The sequence below is a fragment of the Populus trichocarpa genome, chromosome 6 (genome assembly GCF_000002775.5).
Source record: "Populus trichocarpa isolate Nisqually-1 chromosome 6, P.trichocarpa_v4.1, whole genome shotgun sequence".
Lineage (NCBI taxonomy): Eukaryota > Viridiplantae > Streptophyta > Magnoliopsida > Malpighiales > Salicaceae > Populus > Populus trichocarpa.
Window position 1 is genome coordinate 26,687,865 of NC_037290.2, and position 17,101 is coordinate 26,704,965.

A 17,101-nucleotide genomic window follows, 5' to 3' on the forward strand; every position below is an offset into this window, starting at 1 on the left:
TTTTGAGATTATTGAGTATTTTTATAATTATAAGAATTGATTTGATAGTAAATTTAATTTGAGATGAGATTGGAAGAAAAGAGGATGAATTAACTAGGATATCTTAATTTTATAAAAATATAAAAAAATATAAAATATTTTTTTAATTATTATTTTTTTATTGATATAATTTTATCAACGTTGAGATTTATATTTTTGTGTTTAAAAATTAAATTTTTTATTTTTTATGTTAAATTAATATTTTTATATTTTTATATTATTTTGATATGTAGATATTAAAATAAAATTTAAATAATAAAATTAAAATATTATTTTAATAAAAAATAATTGCTATACCAAACAAAACGTACTGTTTTTCCATCATAAAGTTAGGCCAAAAGCCCATGGGCAATAAACAGGTTGGGCCACTAACTTATATGAAAATCAACAACTCTCTAAGGTTTCAGCTAAAGCTGATCGATCAATCGTAGGGGTTTGTGCAACAAACGACTCGTGTCTTGGAAAAGAATCTCACCTTCTCGCCGACAACCAGCGGTCGTATATTTTCGCCTCTCTTTCTCTTATAAAAAACGAGAAATCGAACAGAGAAAGCCGAAAAAAGAGAGAATAAAATGCCAGGATTAACTTGTAACGCTTGTAATAAGGAATTCGATGATGATGCTGAACAAAAACTCCACTACAAGTCTGAATGGCACCGTTACAATCTTAAACGAAAGGTGGGTTTTTTTCTTATTCTTTTAGTGTTTTCTTTGCTTATTTGTGTTTTTGTTAATGTTTTTTATACGGGGTTTTGTTGCTTTAGAGTTTAGTTTGAGTTTATTGCATCACTGGGTTTTTGTTGTTTTTTTGAAAGAGATGCTTATAATGGTGGAAATTTTTGAGGTTTTGAGTGATAATAATTGTTCTGTTCTCGTTTTTTTTTCAGTCTTTAGAATTTTAATTGATTGTTGTTGAGTGAATGATTTGATTTTGTTTTATTTGTTGATAGCTGTAATGATGTTAAGCTAACGTACTGGTGTGCTTTTGTGGTTTGATGGAGATTAAGCTAAGTGTTGATTATAAGAAATAACTTGGAAGTATAGCAAAAGCCATTGTGTTTGTAAATACCATTTCATGACAGCCACTGTTTTTAGTAATATAGCATCGAAATGAAGTGTGTAATTCATGAATTGCTTTAGTGGAAGAATCAACATTATCGTCTAGTCAGAGATTAAAATAACAGACTTTGCTTAGGGTTTCTCTGCGATTGGTGATATCAATAAGAAGACTAATGATATAGTTTTCCTTGAAAAAAATCATGAAAATTTCTCAAATTTTTACCTTTCTCTGGGGTTCTGTTAAAATCTAGGTTGCTGGTGTTCCGGGAGTGACTGAAGCCCTGTTTGTGGCTAGACAGTCTGCAATTGCTAAAGAGAAAGAGAAGAATGAAACCCCTATGCTTTATAGCTGTGTTCTATGTAACAAGGGATATCGAAGTTCCAAAGCTCATGATCAGCACCTTAAATCAAGGAGCCATATACTGCGAGCTTCTCAAGGAACAAACCAGGAAGAGGAGAATACTGTGATTAAACCGCTTCCTCGACGGGAGGTGAATAAGCGTGTTGTGCAAAGGGAGGCAGATGTTAAAGAAAGTGAAGAGAGTGAGGATGAGTGGGAAGAAGTTGATTCGGATGAAGAGTTGGTTGCTGAGGCCACAAAGTCTTTGACTGGTTTGAATGTAAATGAGATGGCCTCCCTTGATGATATTGTTGAGGATGATGAAGATGATGTGTTGTTGGATCCATCATGTTGCTTCGTGTGTGATCAAGAGCATGATAACATAGAAAGCTGCATGGTTCACATGCATAAGCAGCATGGGTTCTTTATTCCTGATGTTGAGTATTTGAAGGATCCACAGGGTCTTCTTACTTATCTTGGCCTCAAGGTACTGTATTACATGCCATGTTCTTTATTTGCGCAGCATATTCTTATTTTATTTTATTCTAGAAGTCATATTTACTTTTATGCTATTTTCTCCTCTCCAGGTGAAGAGGGATTTCATGTGTTTGTACTGCAATGACAAGCGTCAACCTTTCAACAGCTTGGAAGCAGTTAGGAAGCATATGGAAGCAAAAAGTCACTGCAAAGTACATTACGGTGATGGTGATGAGGATGAGGAAGCTGAGTTAGAAGACTTCTATGATTATAGCAGCAGGTTTGTAAAATGCTCAGTATTGACTGCAGTTAATTTCATATAAAACCCATTTCTTTTATCATACTTTCTGGTAATGATGCTATAATCAGAAGCAGAGTTATCTTGTTCAATACTTGGCTTTTAGTCATTTCTTTTAATCTTCCATCTGTAATTTTATTTCCATATTGTGTATCCATTTTGTTTCCTGGTTGCAGCTATGTGGCTGAGGATGGTAGACAACTTGTTGCATCAGGTGACATGGCCAACACTGCTGAACTTGGTAGTGGTGGTTCAGAGCTAATTATAACCACAAAATCTGGTAAAAAAGTATCATCCAAAACACTAGGTTCCCGAGAATACTTGCGCTATTATCGCCAGAAGCCACGACCATCGCATGCAAATCATATAGCCATTGCTGCTGCACTTGCGTCCAGGTATGCTTTCAATCTCTGTTTTTCAGAAAATAAGATCGTGATATTGAAGAGGAAACAGTTTGAAATTAAATGAAATCGCTCTCTCTTCACCTGTACCCAAGTAATATTAGGAATCAAATAAATTGACAGAAGCAGTGGTATGGCGTCTTAACTTTGTTCTAATTTTCAGATACCGGAGCATGGGGCTGACAACTGTCCAGTCAAGAGAGCAAATGGTGAGGATGAAAGTGATGAAGCAAGTGAGTCGATCAGCAGAGGCCATGCGGACCAAAATTAACATGAAGAATAACGTTATTTGGAACCTGCCCAAGAACGTCCCATATTAGCTCAGGGCATGTCGTCATCTTCTTGTAATTCTAGCTACTGTTGTGAGCTGCTTTCGAATTTCCAACTACTAGTTTAAGTGTTCGCTACATTGATATAGTACTTAAGTTCACAGTCTCGTTTGTTTGCTTCTTTCCCGTTTGGCCGGATTGGGAAATTAATATTTCATAATTGCAGTACTTCTTCAATTTCTTTTTTTCTGGCCAAGATACAGAGCCTACCAGTTATCTCTGGTTAATAATTGTTTTGGGAGTGGAAGATAGACAAAGGGTGCCTTCCATGGTCACTTGACAACTGCTGAATTACTGAACTTAGAAGTAGGTTCGAGGTGCAACAGCACAGTCCTGTTCTTCAGGTCAAGGTTTCCAAATGTCCAGTGCGAGGGTGGAATTGGCATCGTTTAGGGCTTACAATCCAAGGTTATTGAACCATCACCTGGAGGATATCAGCTTAGATACAAAACCTACCCCCTTTTCCATGTGACGAGTTCTAGCTAAATTGTTCTTAGAGTGGACATGTCACCTCATGTATTTTTCGGCGTCTGCCTTAAAATGAAAATTTGCCAACTGACGTGAGCAGATTTTGGAAATATTGACGTCGGCAAATGCTGCCACTGGAGTCTAGACAGCATCTTTTACCACAGAATATACTGAAGGTTTCTGTGCGGTCTTTTTCAGGAATCACAAACAGAATGATTGTAGGGGTTGAAGATGCTATTTTTTTTTTTCTTGAGTGGTACTTTAATTGCACATGCAATTATTGTTAAAGAGTAATGTAAATTATTCTAGTTTAATCTTATTCTTTATCTAATTAAATTAATAAAATCAAACATAAATTAATGATAAATCTATAAAAGTTTCAGGTGTTAAAAAAAGCAATAAAAAACCATTCTCGGGATCTCAGTTTAAGTTTTTTAATTTTTAATTGAATTGGTTCTTTTACAATTTTATAACAGAAAATAACAAAGTCATTACTCAAAGGACCACTGCCAAGCCAAGATAACATGCCAGAAAATATGCTTCATATCTCTGCTGGACAGGAGAAGGTGAGCTAATCCATGAGTTTGTAACAAGGACGCAGTAGCAGAAAAAGAATATATACAGTTAAGATAATCAAAGTTCTATTAAGGAAATTAACAGTCAATCTCAAATTAAAAAGAAAAAAAATCCAAAGAACAAATTTAGTCACCATATGACTACCTGGAGATGGCAACAAAAATTCATGTCTAACGAGCAAGTCTAGTTTGCATATACAACAAGATGAGGTCTGGATTTAACTTTTAATGTTTGAAGACCAACACTATCTGCGGAATCCCTAACATTTTGCTTTCGATCCTTTGCTTCACTTTAATTACAGCCGCTGCTAACACAATACAAGGGTTTAGTGAGTATATTATCTTAGGTAAGCGAATAGGAGTGCACAATTGAATTTCAATGAGATGGAGGATACACCGCTATGAATATAACTGTGCACTGTTAAATTGGCAAGGATGGGCCTTTCTACAGAAAAATGAACCTACCTGATTTCCAAGCTAAGGATCCACGAGCAAGTACGTACCTAAGTGTCATAGAAGCGAGAGCGGCGTCTTCGAGAACTGTGAGATATAGAACAGTAAGTATAAAATTATAGGAAGAAAGTGTTAAAGAGTGAGCAATTGCTAGAATTTTATTCTGACAAATGAAGTGGTCAATTGAAATAAACTAGCTTTACATGCATGGCTTGTACCACAGATACACCTCAAACCCATTATGACCTTGTTAAAATGCTTCTAGTGCACATGGTGAAGTTTTGCACCCAGCAAGAAAACTACCAAGGACAGCAGAAACCAGTCCTATTATATTAAATAAGGTTGATTAATGTATCAGAAATGGTTGAAAAGTGCATTTATTGTGCTCTCAATTTATTTTACTTGGTGACTGTCAGATGTTCATTTGAATGCACATCCTGCAAAATCAAAGGTAACCAGAATTTCCACTTAGTTGTTGCCTACAGATTTGTATATCAGTCCCTGTATGGTAGCAAATGTGCAACGATTCTCTGCCCAATGTCCACCAAAAAAAATAATGCAAATAATCATAATGAGAAAACTTGAACTCCAGAGTTGAATCGAACATTAAAAAAAAAAAAAAAAAAAAAAGATGTAAGAAAGAAGGTAGCTTTATTGACCTGCGATGACCAGAACTACCCCTGGAGGAGACGCTTGAACTTGGAAACTCATCATCAGTCTCGTCTAATCTGTATTCTGCAAAGTCTACAGATGTTACAGAGCCTTCATCAGAATTTGAAGTATCATAACTTGAGTGGCGACTTCCTCTCCTTGTATCAGCTATTCTTGCCCTTCTTCTATTTCTTGAATTTCTGAAGTTATCAAATACCTGATACAAGATACAAGAAGTCCACCAGTTACCTTCATCTCCAGGGAAGTCCTCAAACTCATCTCCAGTATCATCATCTCCATACTCAATCACATAGTCTCCTAGAACAATTCCACGTGGCACTTCTGAATGTATGGTGCTCAAAACATCTATTATCTCAGATGACTGCTGAAAATTTTCCCAATCAAGCTGCCGAGCAGGGTCAATTTTTGAAGGGCGAGCATGCGGGTGTTCTATTTGAGCATGTTCATGTAGTTCAAAATATGTTCCCATGAATGTACATTGTTCTTCTGCGCAACAACGCTTCTTCTCATCCAAATGTAAACGAGCCTTATCAACAACAACCCACCCTATGACTTCACCTCTACACAACGGACAAACTAGTTTGGAATTGCTATCTGCTACTGCTGGCTGAGTATTTGTTGCAGGAGTTGGATCAGATGTTGAAGGGGATGACAAACCACTTGCACTTTTAAAACGACCCAAACAATTTGAATGCAAATGGTCTGTATCACACACAAAAGGCTGGCACCCTTTATCATAAGATGAGCACTGGAGGAGTACACAATTGTGAGGAAAATCCAGGCATATAGGACAAATCACATCTTCCCAGTTGGTATTCAATTGAATATCTTCTATGTTGATAGTATTGGCAGGGTGACCTCTTAGAAAATAAGGCTCAAAGGCCATGATCAACCCCTCCAAATGACAATCTACAAGGACATTAAGAAAACTCAGAAACAGACAGCAAACTAACTGAAAAGAGGAATGTAGCAACTACTGAATATGGTTAGCTAAGCTCCTATGCAAAACACAGATATGAAAAACCACAATCTTGTATAACATGAAATGCAGAAAGCTTCACATAGAACAAAAAAGAAAAGAAAAAACAGTTGACAGGAGTTGTGTGGAGACACGCCAAGGAAAACATGCCAGTACCAAGTTGCTTTGTCAACATTATCATTGTATCAAAGTAGCAAATCAGTAACTTGTCATCTTCACCACTTACCTTTCCACTTTCAGTAAGAAATCCCCACTTGAACCTAATAATTTCTAAATATTTTATAACTTTGAATTGAACCAAATCAACTTAATTCCTTTTTTTAGTATAACCTTCAGATGCGAAACTTAAACTCAAGAACCACTGTATTATCATCATAACAACGTCCATAAAAAATTAACGAATTCACACTCACCCTGAGACTTAAATTAAATGTTTCAAAATCAAGACTTCCTGGATAATTCCCTTTGATCAAACTAGCCATGCTTAGTAGCGAGAGCATGCATTAGCATCCACATCAAATGGTCATCAAAATTGATCAATCAATCAACAAATCCGTACTATTCAATAACATTAAAAACCCAATAAGCCTATCAGATTCGCACATATTTTTCTCAAAATTAACAAACAGAGAAACAAATTAACCAATTCGAAATCAAGGATCAACAGCAAATAATTAAAAAATATATATTAAACTAACATTCATCAAAATCATCGTAGTAAAACAAAAAAACAACCCAAAATCAAGGATTTTCTTTCCAATAAAAAAAACTATATATAAAAACCAGCTGATCAAGTACAACTTAAAACCAATATACGTGATCAAAATAAAAACAGAAAAATTTGAAGTGTTCTAACCTTAAATAGACAGCTACTTTGGGACTGAAATGAAAAACCCAGATGGGGAAAAGACCAAAGAGATTGGAGAAGTCAGTTTCGGGAGTAGGAGTAGGTAGGCCCTCTCCTCCTCTTCTCTTCTCTTCTCTTCTCTCTTCACTTGTATCTGTCTGTGTGACTGAAAGGTAAAGTCTTTATTTTTATTTTTTTGTAGTTGCCATTTTTTTACTTCAATTTTTTTGGTTATTTTCACTAACAAGATATTGCATAAAAGGTCAAGAATCAAGATAACTCGGTGACGTTATTACCCTTTTCCATGCATTGACCATAACTTTCATGTAATAAATAATGCATGATCTTTTTTTTAAAAAAAAAAATAAAGTCCTGGAAACAAAATCTTTGATATCCCATGCTCCTTAATTACACATTATTGCTATTTAATATTTTAAAATGAATCACAATTATTAAATTCAGTCTAATTTGAGTTATGAATTAAGTAAGATTAACCCTAATTAATCTAAAATTATATCATTTTAAAATTTTATAAAAATTAAAATAATATTATTTAATTTTTTTAATAAAAAAAGTTAAACTGTATTTTGAAAAAACTATCTAAATGATAGTTAATTCTCACTTGATTTTTATTAAAACTTGATATGAATAAAATCTTGAATTAATTATATTTTAAATTAATTTACTAGATTCATTTGCATTTGATTTTTATTGAAACTTGACATGAATAAAATCTTAAATTAATTATATTTTAAGTCGACTTATTAGACTGATCTGAATATAAAAAGATAATTATTGTTTAAATGAAAATGTTATTTTGAGAAAGAAATTAGTACGAGTTATTTTTAAAATATAAACCATAGATAAACTCAAATTGAATATATAAAAAAAACTAATGAATAATTTAGCATCATTTTCGGTAAAAATCTGGAAAAAAATATATTTATTTTTATTTTTATTTTTATTTTAAAAACCATCAAAAAGCTACAATTGGATGTCAACCCTTTAATTATTAATAATCTAACTCAATCCCTTAATTATTATTAATCTAACTCAATTATTCAATAAACAGAACCTGACTCGATCTGAATTTCATTTCAAAATATTTTAGAAATGGACTTGAATGAACTGACTTCACCTACTGATCAAACACATGCCAAGCATGCACGGCACGGGTCCTTTATTTAATCCCTAGCATGAGGGAATCTCAATCTCATATTTGCTTGCACGGTCCCTAATGGCCTTCAATGGCGAAACTAGCAGCGCCCACTTCATAGCACATTTGACAAGATAAATTAATTGAGGATAGTGGTCAACGCAAAACAACAAAAGAAATAGTATTGGGATGAACAAAAACTAGAGGTGGTTAAATTTGACCTATGTTAATGAGAGATGCATTGAAAAGAATCAAATAATTTTACATTACAACATAGGAGGCTGCCCTTTTTACAGATGTATAAATATTGATGCAACCCACAAGACAAAATGATCCATCAAAACTCAAAGATTAAGCCCCCCAGTGTAGTTGTTACATGTGTTTTGGGAGGTTGCTCGAGAGCCTGTCGCCAGATGTGGCGAATTCTAGCAATGAGACCTGTTCACATCTCAAACACTGAGGTTTCTTCCTCTCATGGTTGCTAGCTATTCCTGATCCTCAATTATCCTTGTTACAATTCCGACGGCAACGGTTTTCCCTAATGTTCTCAAAAAGGCCCTTCCAAGAGCCCTGCAATTCGTGAACTCTTCCGCACAAACTGGTCCATCCAAAGCCACCTGAAATTAGTGAAAAGACAAACATGAGATCAATTCACGGATGTTTCTGCATCAATGTCGACAGAGGATTTATCGTTCATGTTTTTTTTTTTCAATTCACTGCTATTTCTGTGTAAAAATTGATGGAAGAAACTATCATTCTTTTTAATTCAATCCACCTCGATTATGGCACTCTGCTTTGAGGTAAGACAGCGAGGTGCCTTCTTTGACACCTTGCCGGTCTTTGGATCAAGCACTGATATTATTTTAACAACTCTTGCAGCCTCCTTTGCATGGTGTATGTGGAATTCCAACTGCACATGTGAATGATCAGATCATCACTGTAAAAGAGAGATGCTCTGGAACAAAATTAAAAAAACACACATCTTCGTAGTGACGAGCTTACTTGAGAGCCAATGACAATTGGGATTGTCAAAAAATCTAAGACGAGCACTTTCAGCTCAAAATGTTTTGCAACTGCAACAGGAAAGTCAGGATGACATAGAACACCCCCAGCCATCACATTACTTCCATCAATGCCTTGGAGACTGACAGTCACATTATCTCCTGCTCTTGCGACTGCACAAATCTGAGAGTCCCGTTCTAGGGTGCGTACTGTCCCCACATCTCCTGATGGCATAACTAAAACCTGCATTCCACCAATTAAATATGTGGTTATAGTATCAGCACGGATAAACAATGGCCAAAACAAAAGATAAATATAACCCCAGCAGGATAGGTATTATTAACACCAAAAATTCAACCACCGGTATAAATTTTAAGCATAAGTAGTATCTGCACTTTATAATGGACATTCAGTAACCCAACATTATATTTTCAGGCTAGGGAACTAATCTTGTCCAGGAGCAAATGTCGAGACAACAAATCAGTGGCCAGTTACAGCACCAATAAAAAACAAAGGGTAAGAACAGTAAATGTGAAGATGGTTAAATTCTGGGTCATTAATGATCCAGGGACAGCCTATGATCAACTCACGAATGTCTCAACAAATTTTCCCATGTTATGCAAAAGTCAACATTTAAAAACACACACTAAGGAACAATTCTCACATAGTTGAAGCATGAACTCTCAACTCTCAAGGAGAAAATTGGTTGCATTTCTGTAAATTTCTTCAACCTTAATCACATCCTTCCAGGGAGACAGAAAGAAAGAGGTCAGAAACATTCAAGTGAAGACCACCACAAGTTTTGGGATCTATATGTGCACATTTATTGGTACATATATTGAAACTAATTATTGAAGCCTAAGCTTAATGCAAGGAATCCAACTGCCCATACTAAGAAGCACTGGTATGATGGGTTTCTATTAGGAAAAATGCAAGCCACCCATCCAATTGATTTCTCAATGATGAACCAAATCACTTGTTTTTCAGAAAGTCTAAAGTCAGTGTTATAACAAGAAGTAGCAACCTTAATGCATACCTTCAATCCACTCCGAAGAGCACCAGCCTCCAGTTTACCGCAGGCTGACACCTGCCCTTGTGAAGATGATTTAACTACATCACATATGGGCATGAGAAGAGGTTTTGAGAAATCTCTCTTCAGTGGCTGAAGAGAATCAATTGCATCCAACAGATAAGATCCATGGTACCTGCAATTCAGTTACCTAGATAAATTTTCAACACCCCAGAAATAATTTTAAGATGCTAGTGAGACTTTTTTATAGCTCCCATTACAGAAAATATTTCTTGTAAATAAATTGAAAGCAAACTCACCAGGATGATAAACGAACATCAGAAGGAGCTGCAACTAAATTTTGATTTTCCACTGCACTCAACGGAATCCATGACACCAAGGAATCCTTGAATCCACAAGAACGAAGAAATGTTCCAAGTTGTGTTCCAATCAAATCAAATCGGTCTTTGGAGTACTCTACTGAGTCCATTTTGTTAACTGCGACAATGATTTGGTCAACCCCAAAACTTCTAATAAGACGTGCATGTTCCCTAGTTTGCCCTTTGCTGTCCATTCCAGCTTCAAAACCCCCAATGGAGGCATCTATAACAAGGATGGCAGCATCGGCTTGTGTTGCGCCAGATATCATGTTTGGGACAAAGTCTTTATGGCCTGGGGAATCAAGCACAACAACATGATATTTTTTGGAATCAAAATAAGCAACAGCGACTGTCATAGTTATTCCCCTTTCCCTTTCTTCAGGACTCTCATCCAATGCCCAAGCATAAGCGAATGACCCCTTGCCCTGTTTGAATTACCAAAAAGAACCAAAATCAAGTATTATTGTGATTGTTTTTTTATTTGAACAGCACATCCATGCGAAGAAGCAAAACCTTATTAACATCACCTGTAACTTGGCCTCCTTTTCATATTTGTGCATTTCTTTTTGGGTTATCCGTCCCGAAAGATGTAGCAGTCTACCTGAGAGTGTTGATTTGCCAGAATCAACATGGCCAACCTATAATCATTTATAGATGAAGTTTATCATTAATGCAACTGGTAACATATCCTTATTGAAGATATTAGCAACAAATTCCTGGAGTGTATGACTAAACCAAAGTTCCGACTTACAATAGCAAGATTCAGTTGTGTCAAAGCATTTTCTGATTTGTCTGGGAGCATCCATTTATCAGGTTGATATTGTGCAGATGACTTAGGCCTCTTGGCACTAGCCTTATTTGAGTTTCCAGATTTATCAGACAAAGACATGTCATTCAAATTACTTGTAAGACCAAGAGACTTGCCCCCATTTATTGAAGAACTGCTATAACCAACACTTTTATCTTTGGCCTTCGGCATCAATGAAGATGTGCTATCTGAAATTTCATCCCTTGATTGAGTGTCAACTACGCCATTCTTGTTATGATTGCCCTCATCAACACCAGGCCTGCCTTTTGAAATAGAAGCAGAAGAACTATCAGAACTTTTGCAACTTGGTCGCGGAGCTCCATTCATTAAATGATTGCTGTCATCCATGTTACCTTGTTTGCCTTTTGGGATTGAGGCAGATGATTTATCTGAACTTTTAACAGTCTCAGAAATGCCAGCAGATGCATTTTGAGATCTGGAGTTAATAAGGTTGGCTGCAATAAAAAGGCAGCACAGGAACAAAGATGAAGCAATATTATATTCACAAAGGAACTGGAAAGCTCTTGAAAATAAGCTATTTTAACTATATTGTTGTTTTGGAAAACAACAAGGAATATGATGAGTATGCATATATTACACGCACACACATGTAAGAAATATATATTATGTTTATACATGCAAACCAACTAAGTGAATGCCAAGTTATATACTGTAGGAAATTGCAAGGCAGGTGGCATATTCTATCTTCACATGTTTCAATAGGAAATTGTTCTATCACATAAGAAATTCAAGGCCTTAAATTTGCAAGTTAGGACACATAATTTTTTATTCAGACTCAACCTTCTCTTGATTATGTGTTTATGGCAGACCATACAGTCCTGATAAGAGCAACTCAAAATAAACAGTTGAGCTATAATGTTATGCAAGTTATTTCCCTGTGGTACTCAGCCGAAAGGGGTAGGATGCTTTGAATGAATAAAATGCCAGTACCCAGATGTAGTCCACCAAACTAGATTCCTGGAAGGGAGAAATTGTAGATACTCATAATTGCACCAGGCAATGGCAGCTATACAAGCAAGATGGTACTCTTTTTTTTCATTCCTAACAGGATTTAATCTTTTTAGAAATCAAGGAAATAAAGTTTTTGGCACCGGACACAAAGTGACCTATCAAAATTGAAAATAAAAGGATACCTTTAGATCCAATTTTGGAGGATCGTAGCCCCTTAGAAACCATGTCATCTGGAGATGGGAAATCAAACTTGAAAGGAGCTGTATAAGTAATATACGCAACATCAGTACACACACAGAAGCCACAGATCTAATGATAGTTTTGAGAAGCAAAATGGCAAAATGGCCTCAAAAAACAGCCATCAGCTGGATATATATATATATATATATATATATATATATATATATATATATAACAGCTTCATCCAAAAGGATTCTTAAGTTAAAGAAAATGGGTCTTTAATATCTACTGATTTCATCAATTCATCCTGTTATAAAACATGTTCGGACCTATATCAAAATGGGAGCGGTTATGGGGACTAAAAGCCTTATGGAATTCATCAAATTTTCCTTGGAAATTCCCAAGCTTTTGGAAGTTATTGCCCTCCTCTGTCACAAAATCATCATTCCGCCGCTGAGCTACTACAGCCTTTTGTGGTGTCTGATGTGGCAATGATGCAAAAAGAGACTTGGCCATAATGGATACTCCAGAATCTTTGCATATAATGCCAACTGCATGAAAGAGATCTATTCTATAAACGGAGAACCAGCTTGAAAGGAAACCTAAATAACAACAGAGATGCAAGCTGACTGCATTGTGATATCAAACCAAAAATGATATCTGACTTTGTGCACTACCAAAAGCATGCCTACTATGTTAGTGTCTAATGTTATCCAGGAAGAAAAGGATAATGTAAGACAAAGCAGAAAGCAGTTAAAAAAACCAAACACAAAATTTCCTTACATGTTCGTGTCTAAGTTATTCAAGAAGCAAAGCACAATATGAAAAGAATTAGAATGTTATGAAAAATACTTTTCCCTTATTCCTTATTACAAAGAAGAATAATGGACGGAACCAATCATAGTACTCCTATAATTAACAAAGGACACTTGCATACCTGTTCCCTTGTCATCCTTGAGTTTTCCAGGGACAGAACTTCGAATAACACCGCAAATATCACATGCAGACATACTCTCATCATTATCATAAGTGCAAATCGGGCAACTCCATACCCGAACCTTATCACTACTCGTTTTTTTCTTAGGCTCAGGTGCTTCAACTGTTACACAAATAAATTCCAAACAACCAGCAATTACAATATCAACAACTTGAAGAACATCAACATCATGTCCCCTTCAATAAACATAAACTTATATGTACATAATCCTATATTTCTATGCACAAATTCAAAAGCTCTTTTCTATTCTTACACTCATTATGAAAAAAAAAAAAAAACAGAAAATCCTAATTAATTCATTAGAAAGGTTATTTGGATAATTGAAATTGTAATTCGAGAAAACCACAAATCAAATCTCTTAAAAATCCAATCTTTTTCTCAGTGATTTTCAACATACCTTTCCTATTAGTAATGCTACCCAAAAAATAATTAATATAACGTATCTATACTAACCTTGATCTTCTACATCATAGTCATAGTCATAATCGTCGTAATCATCATAATCAAATCCGTAATTCCCTTTACGAGGCATATTAATCCTGCTAAACACAAATAAAAAAAAATTAACTCAGCATTCCAAGCAAGTTTTGATTTTGATCTGAAAAAGTGAAGAAATCACTGAATTTTTTGTTTGGTTTTCTGGGATTTTCTCGGAAACCAAACAGAGGAGAGTGGGATTGGGAGGATTAGTTGGAGAACTGGAGATTTTTTAGGGTTAATGGACTGTGACCTGTGTGAAATCGCAGTGGCAAAGCAAGCAAGCAGAGCCTAGAAGATGCTTCTTTTCTTTTCTTTTCTCGTCTCCTCCCCTCTCTCTCTCTCTCTCTGTTTTTGTTTCTCTCTCACCCCATCATAACATACATATATATAGTACTGGTTATGAAAGAAATTTTATTTTAGAGTGGATTTCAGTTTTGTTTCAATAGATTCATCAATGTTTTACTTCTATTCTTATATATATATATTACCATTTTAATTTTCCAAAAAAAATCAATATTATCCCTAAAAATAAAATAACTTACTTTTTAAAATTTTGGTCTATGGATTAAATAACTTACTATTATAAGAATGATAAAAAAGTAAGAAAAAAAATAAAATTGAGAAAAGAGAGAAAAACCAAAACTTTTAAAAGATAAAAAAAAAACTATTTTAAATAAAAATGAAAGAAGAGAATAAATTTTTTAAAAAATAGATATTTTTGTTTAATAATATTTGATAAAAAATAATGTGGAGTAACTTTTAAATTTTCTTAAATGTATCATATTGATATGGATGGTATGTTCTTAAGATTACTTAAGGAAAAAATTTAATTTTAACTGTTGTGCAAGTTGAAGATAAGAAAAAAATCTATTTAACTCTGAAATTCTGTAATTCGATTCATAGTTGTCAGTTCATGTAAGTCTGTTTGGAATTGACTGAGAGTGCTGGGAAATGTTTCTGTTTCAGCTCTTTCTCAACATAATGATGAAGTTTTCCAGTTAATCTCAGCAGCCCCTTGCAAGTAATCCAAAAACTGTTTCTTGATAGGCGTTTTGCCAGGCAGGTAGTGTCCAAATACATAACTCCATTGTAGTACTTGCCTGCCTACAATAGAGAGCTAGAAAGCTGAGGAGGGAGCTAGGAAACAGCCGTGGAAACAGGGCAGAAGCTGCTGGCAGCAGGGTCGGTGCAGAATCCTTGCAGGGGAGGATTTGCAGCACCTGTAAGTCGGCAACCAAGGAGAGATTTCTTGCGGCAACTGGACTGGAAGAAAGAGTAACAATCCTACAAGGAAAGGGAGACGGAAAGTCTATACAAAAAAAAAAAAAAAAAAGGGCTTATACGCGGCAGATACAGCCTTAAATTCAGCAACTCAAACTGGCAGAAATAGATCTGTGAGTTGAGGAGTTCGGCCATAAAGTCAGCAACTCAACCTGGCAGAAACAGGTCTGTGAGTTGAGGAGTTTGGAGTTCTGACTTGAATTCTGAGTTATAATTTATTACAACTATCTTAGATTATATTAGGATTTTCTTTACCAGTTATTTTCCATTGAGTAGAATACAAGACCATACAAGTAGCCAAAGAGGTAAGAATAAAATATCAAACAACACCTTTTCTGAACCTTAACATCAAAGCTGCTTCCATTTCCACCGGAAAACTCAATAGCATACTTACAGTCTCGACCAATACACCACTTTGTCTTCCTATTCTTTAATATAAGACCTGACAATGTAGCCAGAATTCCTCTTCAAACCCTCTACAGACACCAACGATTCGATCATGTCTTCGCCAACAGCGGCGTTACAAGATGGGTCAGGAGACCACCTCAACATCAAACACCCAAAACCATCACTTTAATTGATTTGCTAGTGTAACTAGACCAGCATGCGTTACAGTAAGGATATGTCCACAAGAAGCCGAGGTAAAATCCAGCACAAAACCCGCAAGCAATAATTTTACAATATCATCATCGATTACTACTTGTTTCTCTTAGTACCAACCCTACTTTTTCAAGAACTGATCCAGACTCGTCAGCAAACCATGCATCATTAACTTTATTGACAGAACAATTATCATGATAGAGTAATAAGATAATTGCCTCGCTTTTTGATACATAGAGGACAAAAGATACTTCTGCGGTTATAATGGTTGTCTCTTCTTCTTATTAGGTACCTGAGAATTGAAATTAGAGATTATTCAAGAGAGAGAAAATCAGGAGATAGAGAGAGTGATAATGGTTAAATCTTCAATGAAATATCATATAACCAAAGGTTTTTGTGAAGTTATTAAACCCGGTATAGTGTAACGAGATAATATAGAAAATTTATTATTTGGATTGAACTAAGTTTCAAGCAAAATAAAATAAAATATTAATTTGATAAAATTTAATTAATTTGATCATGTTTTTAATAATATGGTTTAACAATAAAAAATATTAAAAAAATAATAAACATTGTTTTTGTAACTTACAAGTTGATTAGGACATGTTTATAATTGTGGTAGCGATGGCGGTTCAAAATGTTTTTCGCTTAAAAATATATTAAAATAATATATTTTTTTTATTTTTAAAAAATTAATTTTGATATCAATACATCAAAACGATCTAAAAATATAAAAAAAAAATTGACATAAAATTTTGTTTTTTTTAAGAGAACACGGTGTTCCCAAACATGCTATAAGTAACCCAAGCACTTTTCCAGGCCTATATCTAGGCTGGTAATCACAACTATGTTAAATAATATCTATTATATAAGAAAACTAAAATATAAAAAAATAAATGTTATATTTAGTTCTAAAAGAATCTATCTTGCATTCTAACACCATTCTCCTCATAATAAAAGGAACTCGAACTTTGAAAAGTGTTTTTTGAAGATGAAGGTTTAAGAGCTCCGATCCAAAACATGGAAGTCACCTTGTGAAATCCTTTATGTATAGGTCCTATACAAATTCGAATATTTAGAAATTCGTGTGCTTACTTGGCATCTCATGCCTTGAAATTGAATATTCAGGTAATAATTCTTTTGGCAATTACAAAACTTTTGAATCAGTCAAAAAGTTGGGAATAATATTTCAAATGCTACCATAGATAGTAGATTAAGCCCTTAAAAATGCCACACAACAAGGGGAAGAGAACGAGAACGCCCACTTCGTGTTTTTAGCTCTTTTCTTTTTTGAGTATTT

At 34.8% G+C, this 17,101-nt stretch overlaps 3 protein-coding genes across 10 annotated transcripts; 1 reads left to right on the forward strand and 2 right to left on the reverse strand.

Annotated features, from left to right (window-relative positions):
* Positions 1 to 437: 437 nt before the first annotated feature.
* Positions 438 to 3,119, forward strand: LOC18100760 (cytoplasmic 60S subunit biogenesis factor REI1 homolog 1). The gene is made up of 5 exons (XM_006382106.3): positions 438 to 716; positions 1,349 to 1,924; positions 2,025 to 2,194; positions 2,389 to 2,607; positions 2,777 to 3,119. Exons 1-5 carry the CDS (start codon positions 612 to 614, stop codon positions 2,931 to 2,933), a joined length of 1,227 nt encoding a protein of 408 aa, XP_006382168.1. The 5' UTR covers positions 438 to 611; the 3' UTR covers positions 2,934 to 3,119.
* An 892-nt stretch (positions 3,120 to 4,011) lies between these two features.
* On the reverse strand, positions 4,012 to 7,154 carry LOC18100761 (uncharacterized). Of its 5 annotated transcripts, none has more exons than XM_024603607.1 (5): positions 6,946 to 7,154; positions 5,339 to 6,019; positions 5,098 to 5,173; positions 4,489 to 4,525; positions 4,012 to 4,290 (listed from the first exon to the last, which is right to left on the reverse strand). In XM_024603607.1, the coding sequence occupies exons 2-4, from the start codon at positions 5,994 to 5,996 to the stop codon at positions 4,489 to 4,491; spliced, it is 771 nt and encodes a 256-aa protein (XP_024459375.1). In that variant the 5' UTR covers positions 5,997 to 6,019; positions 6,946 to 7,154; the 3' UTR covers positions 4,012 to 4,290. The 5 variants fall into 5 exon arrangements, with proteins under 5 accessions (XP_024459375.1, XP_024459374.1, XP_024459373.1 ...); XM_024603606.2 differs by having other exon boundaries at positions 4,451 to 4,525; positions 6,946 to 7,152; XM_024603605.1 differs by having other exon boundaries at positions 5,098 to 6,019; positions 6,946 to 7,153.
* A 1,160-nt stretch (positions 7,155 to 8,314) lies between these two features.
* Positions 8,315 to 14,337, reverse strand: LOC18100762 (uncharacterized). 4 transcript variants are annotated; one of them, XM_052454015.1, is made up of 13 exons: positions 14,171 to 14,337; positions 13,894 to 13,982; positions 13,381 to 13,542; positions 12,773 to 12,994; positions 12,446 to 12,523; positions 11,645 to 11,746; positions 11,235 to 11,554; positions 11,011 to 11,121; positions 10,424 to 10,908; positions 10,131 to 10,299; positions 9,095 to 9,337; positions 8,868 to 9,002; positions 8,315 to 8,709 (listed from the first exon to the last, which is right to left on the reverse strand). In XM_052454015.1, the coding sequence occupies exons 2-13, from the start codon at positions 13,970 to 13,972 to the stop codon at positions 8,578 to 8,580; spliced, it is 2,238 nt and encodes a 745-aa protein (XP_052309975.1). In that variant the 5' UTR covers positions 13,973 to 13,982; positions 14,171 to 14,337; the 3' UTR covers positions 8,315 to 8,577. The 4 variants fall into 4 exon arrangements, with proteins under 4 accessions (XP_052309975.1, XP_052309974.1, XP_006382170.1 ...); XM_052454014.1 differs by having other exon boundaries at positions 13,894 to 13,979; positions 14,171 to 14,336; XM_006382108.3 differs by lacking the exon at positions 12,773 to 12,994 and having other exon boundaries at positions 13,894 to 13,979; positions 14,171 to 14,333.
* Between the last annotated feature and the right edge of the window lie 2,764 nt (positions 14,338 to 17,101).

What these genes read in the sequence shown, in the direction of transcription:
- LOC18100760 (XM_006382106.3), top strand. Translation starts at nt 612, where the DNA reads ATGCCAGGATTAACTTGTAACGCTTGTAATAAGGAATTCGATGATGAT. An exon ending in GTTACAATCTTAAACGAAAG is followed by an intron (nt 717 to 1,348) that starts GTGGGTTTTTTT and finishes GTTAAAATCTAG; the next exon opens with GTTGCTGGTGTTCCGGGAGT. An exon ending in TTCTATGATTATAGCAGCAG is followed by an intron (nt 2,195 to 2,388) that starts GTTTGTAAAATG and finishes TCCTGGTTGCAG; the next exon opens with CTATGTGGCTGAGGATGGTA.
- LOC18100761 (XM_024603605.1), bottom strand. Translation starts at nt 5,996, where the DNA reads ATGGCCTTTGAGCCTTATTTTCTAAGAGGTCACCCTGCCAATACTATC. An exon ending in GGTAGTTCTGGTCATCGCAG is followed by an intron (nt 4,526 to 5,097) that starts GTCAATAAAGCT and finishes TATATCTCACAG; the next exon opens with TTCTCGAAGACGCCGCTCTC.
- LOC18100762 (XM_052454015.1), bottom strand. Translation starts at nt 13,972, where the DNA reads ATGCCTCGTAAAGGGAATTACGGATTTGATTATGATGATTACGACGAT. An exon ending in CTCTTCGGAGTGGATTGAAG is followed by an intron (nt 9,338 to 10,130) that starts GTATGCATTAAG and finishes GGTGGAATGCAG; the next exon opens with GTTTTAGTTATGCCATCAGG. An exon ending in CAATTGTCATTGGCTCTCAA is followed by an intron (nt 9,003 to 9,094) that starts GTAAGCTCGTCA and finishes TCACATGTGCAG; the next exon opens with TTGGAATTCCACATACACCA.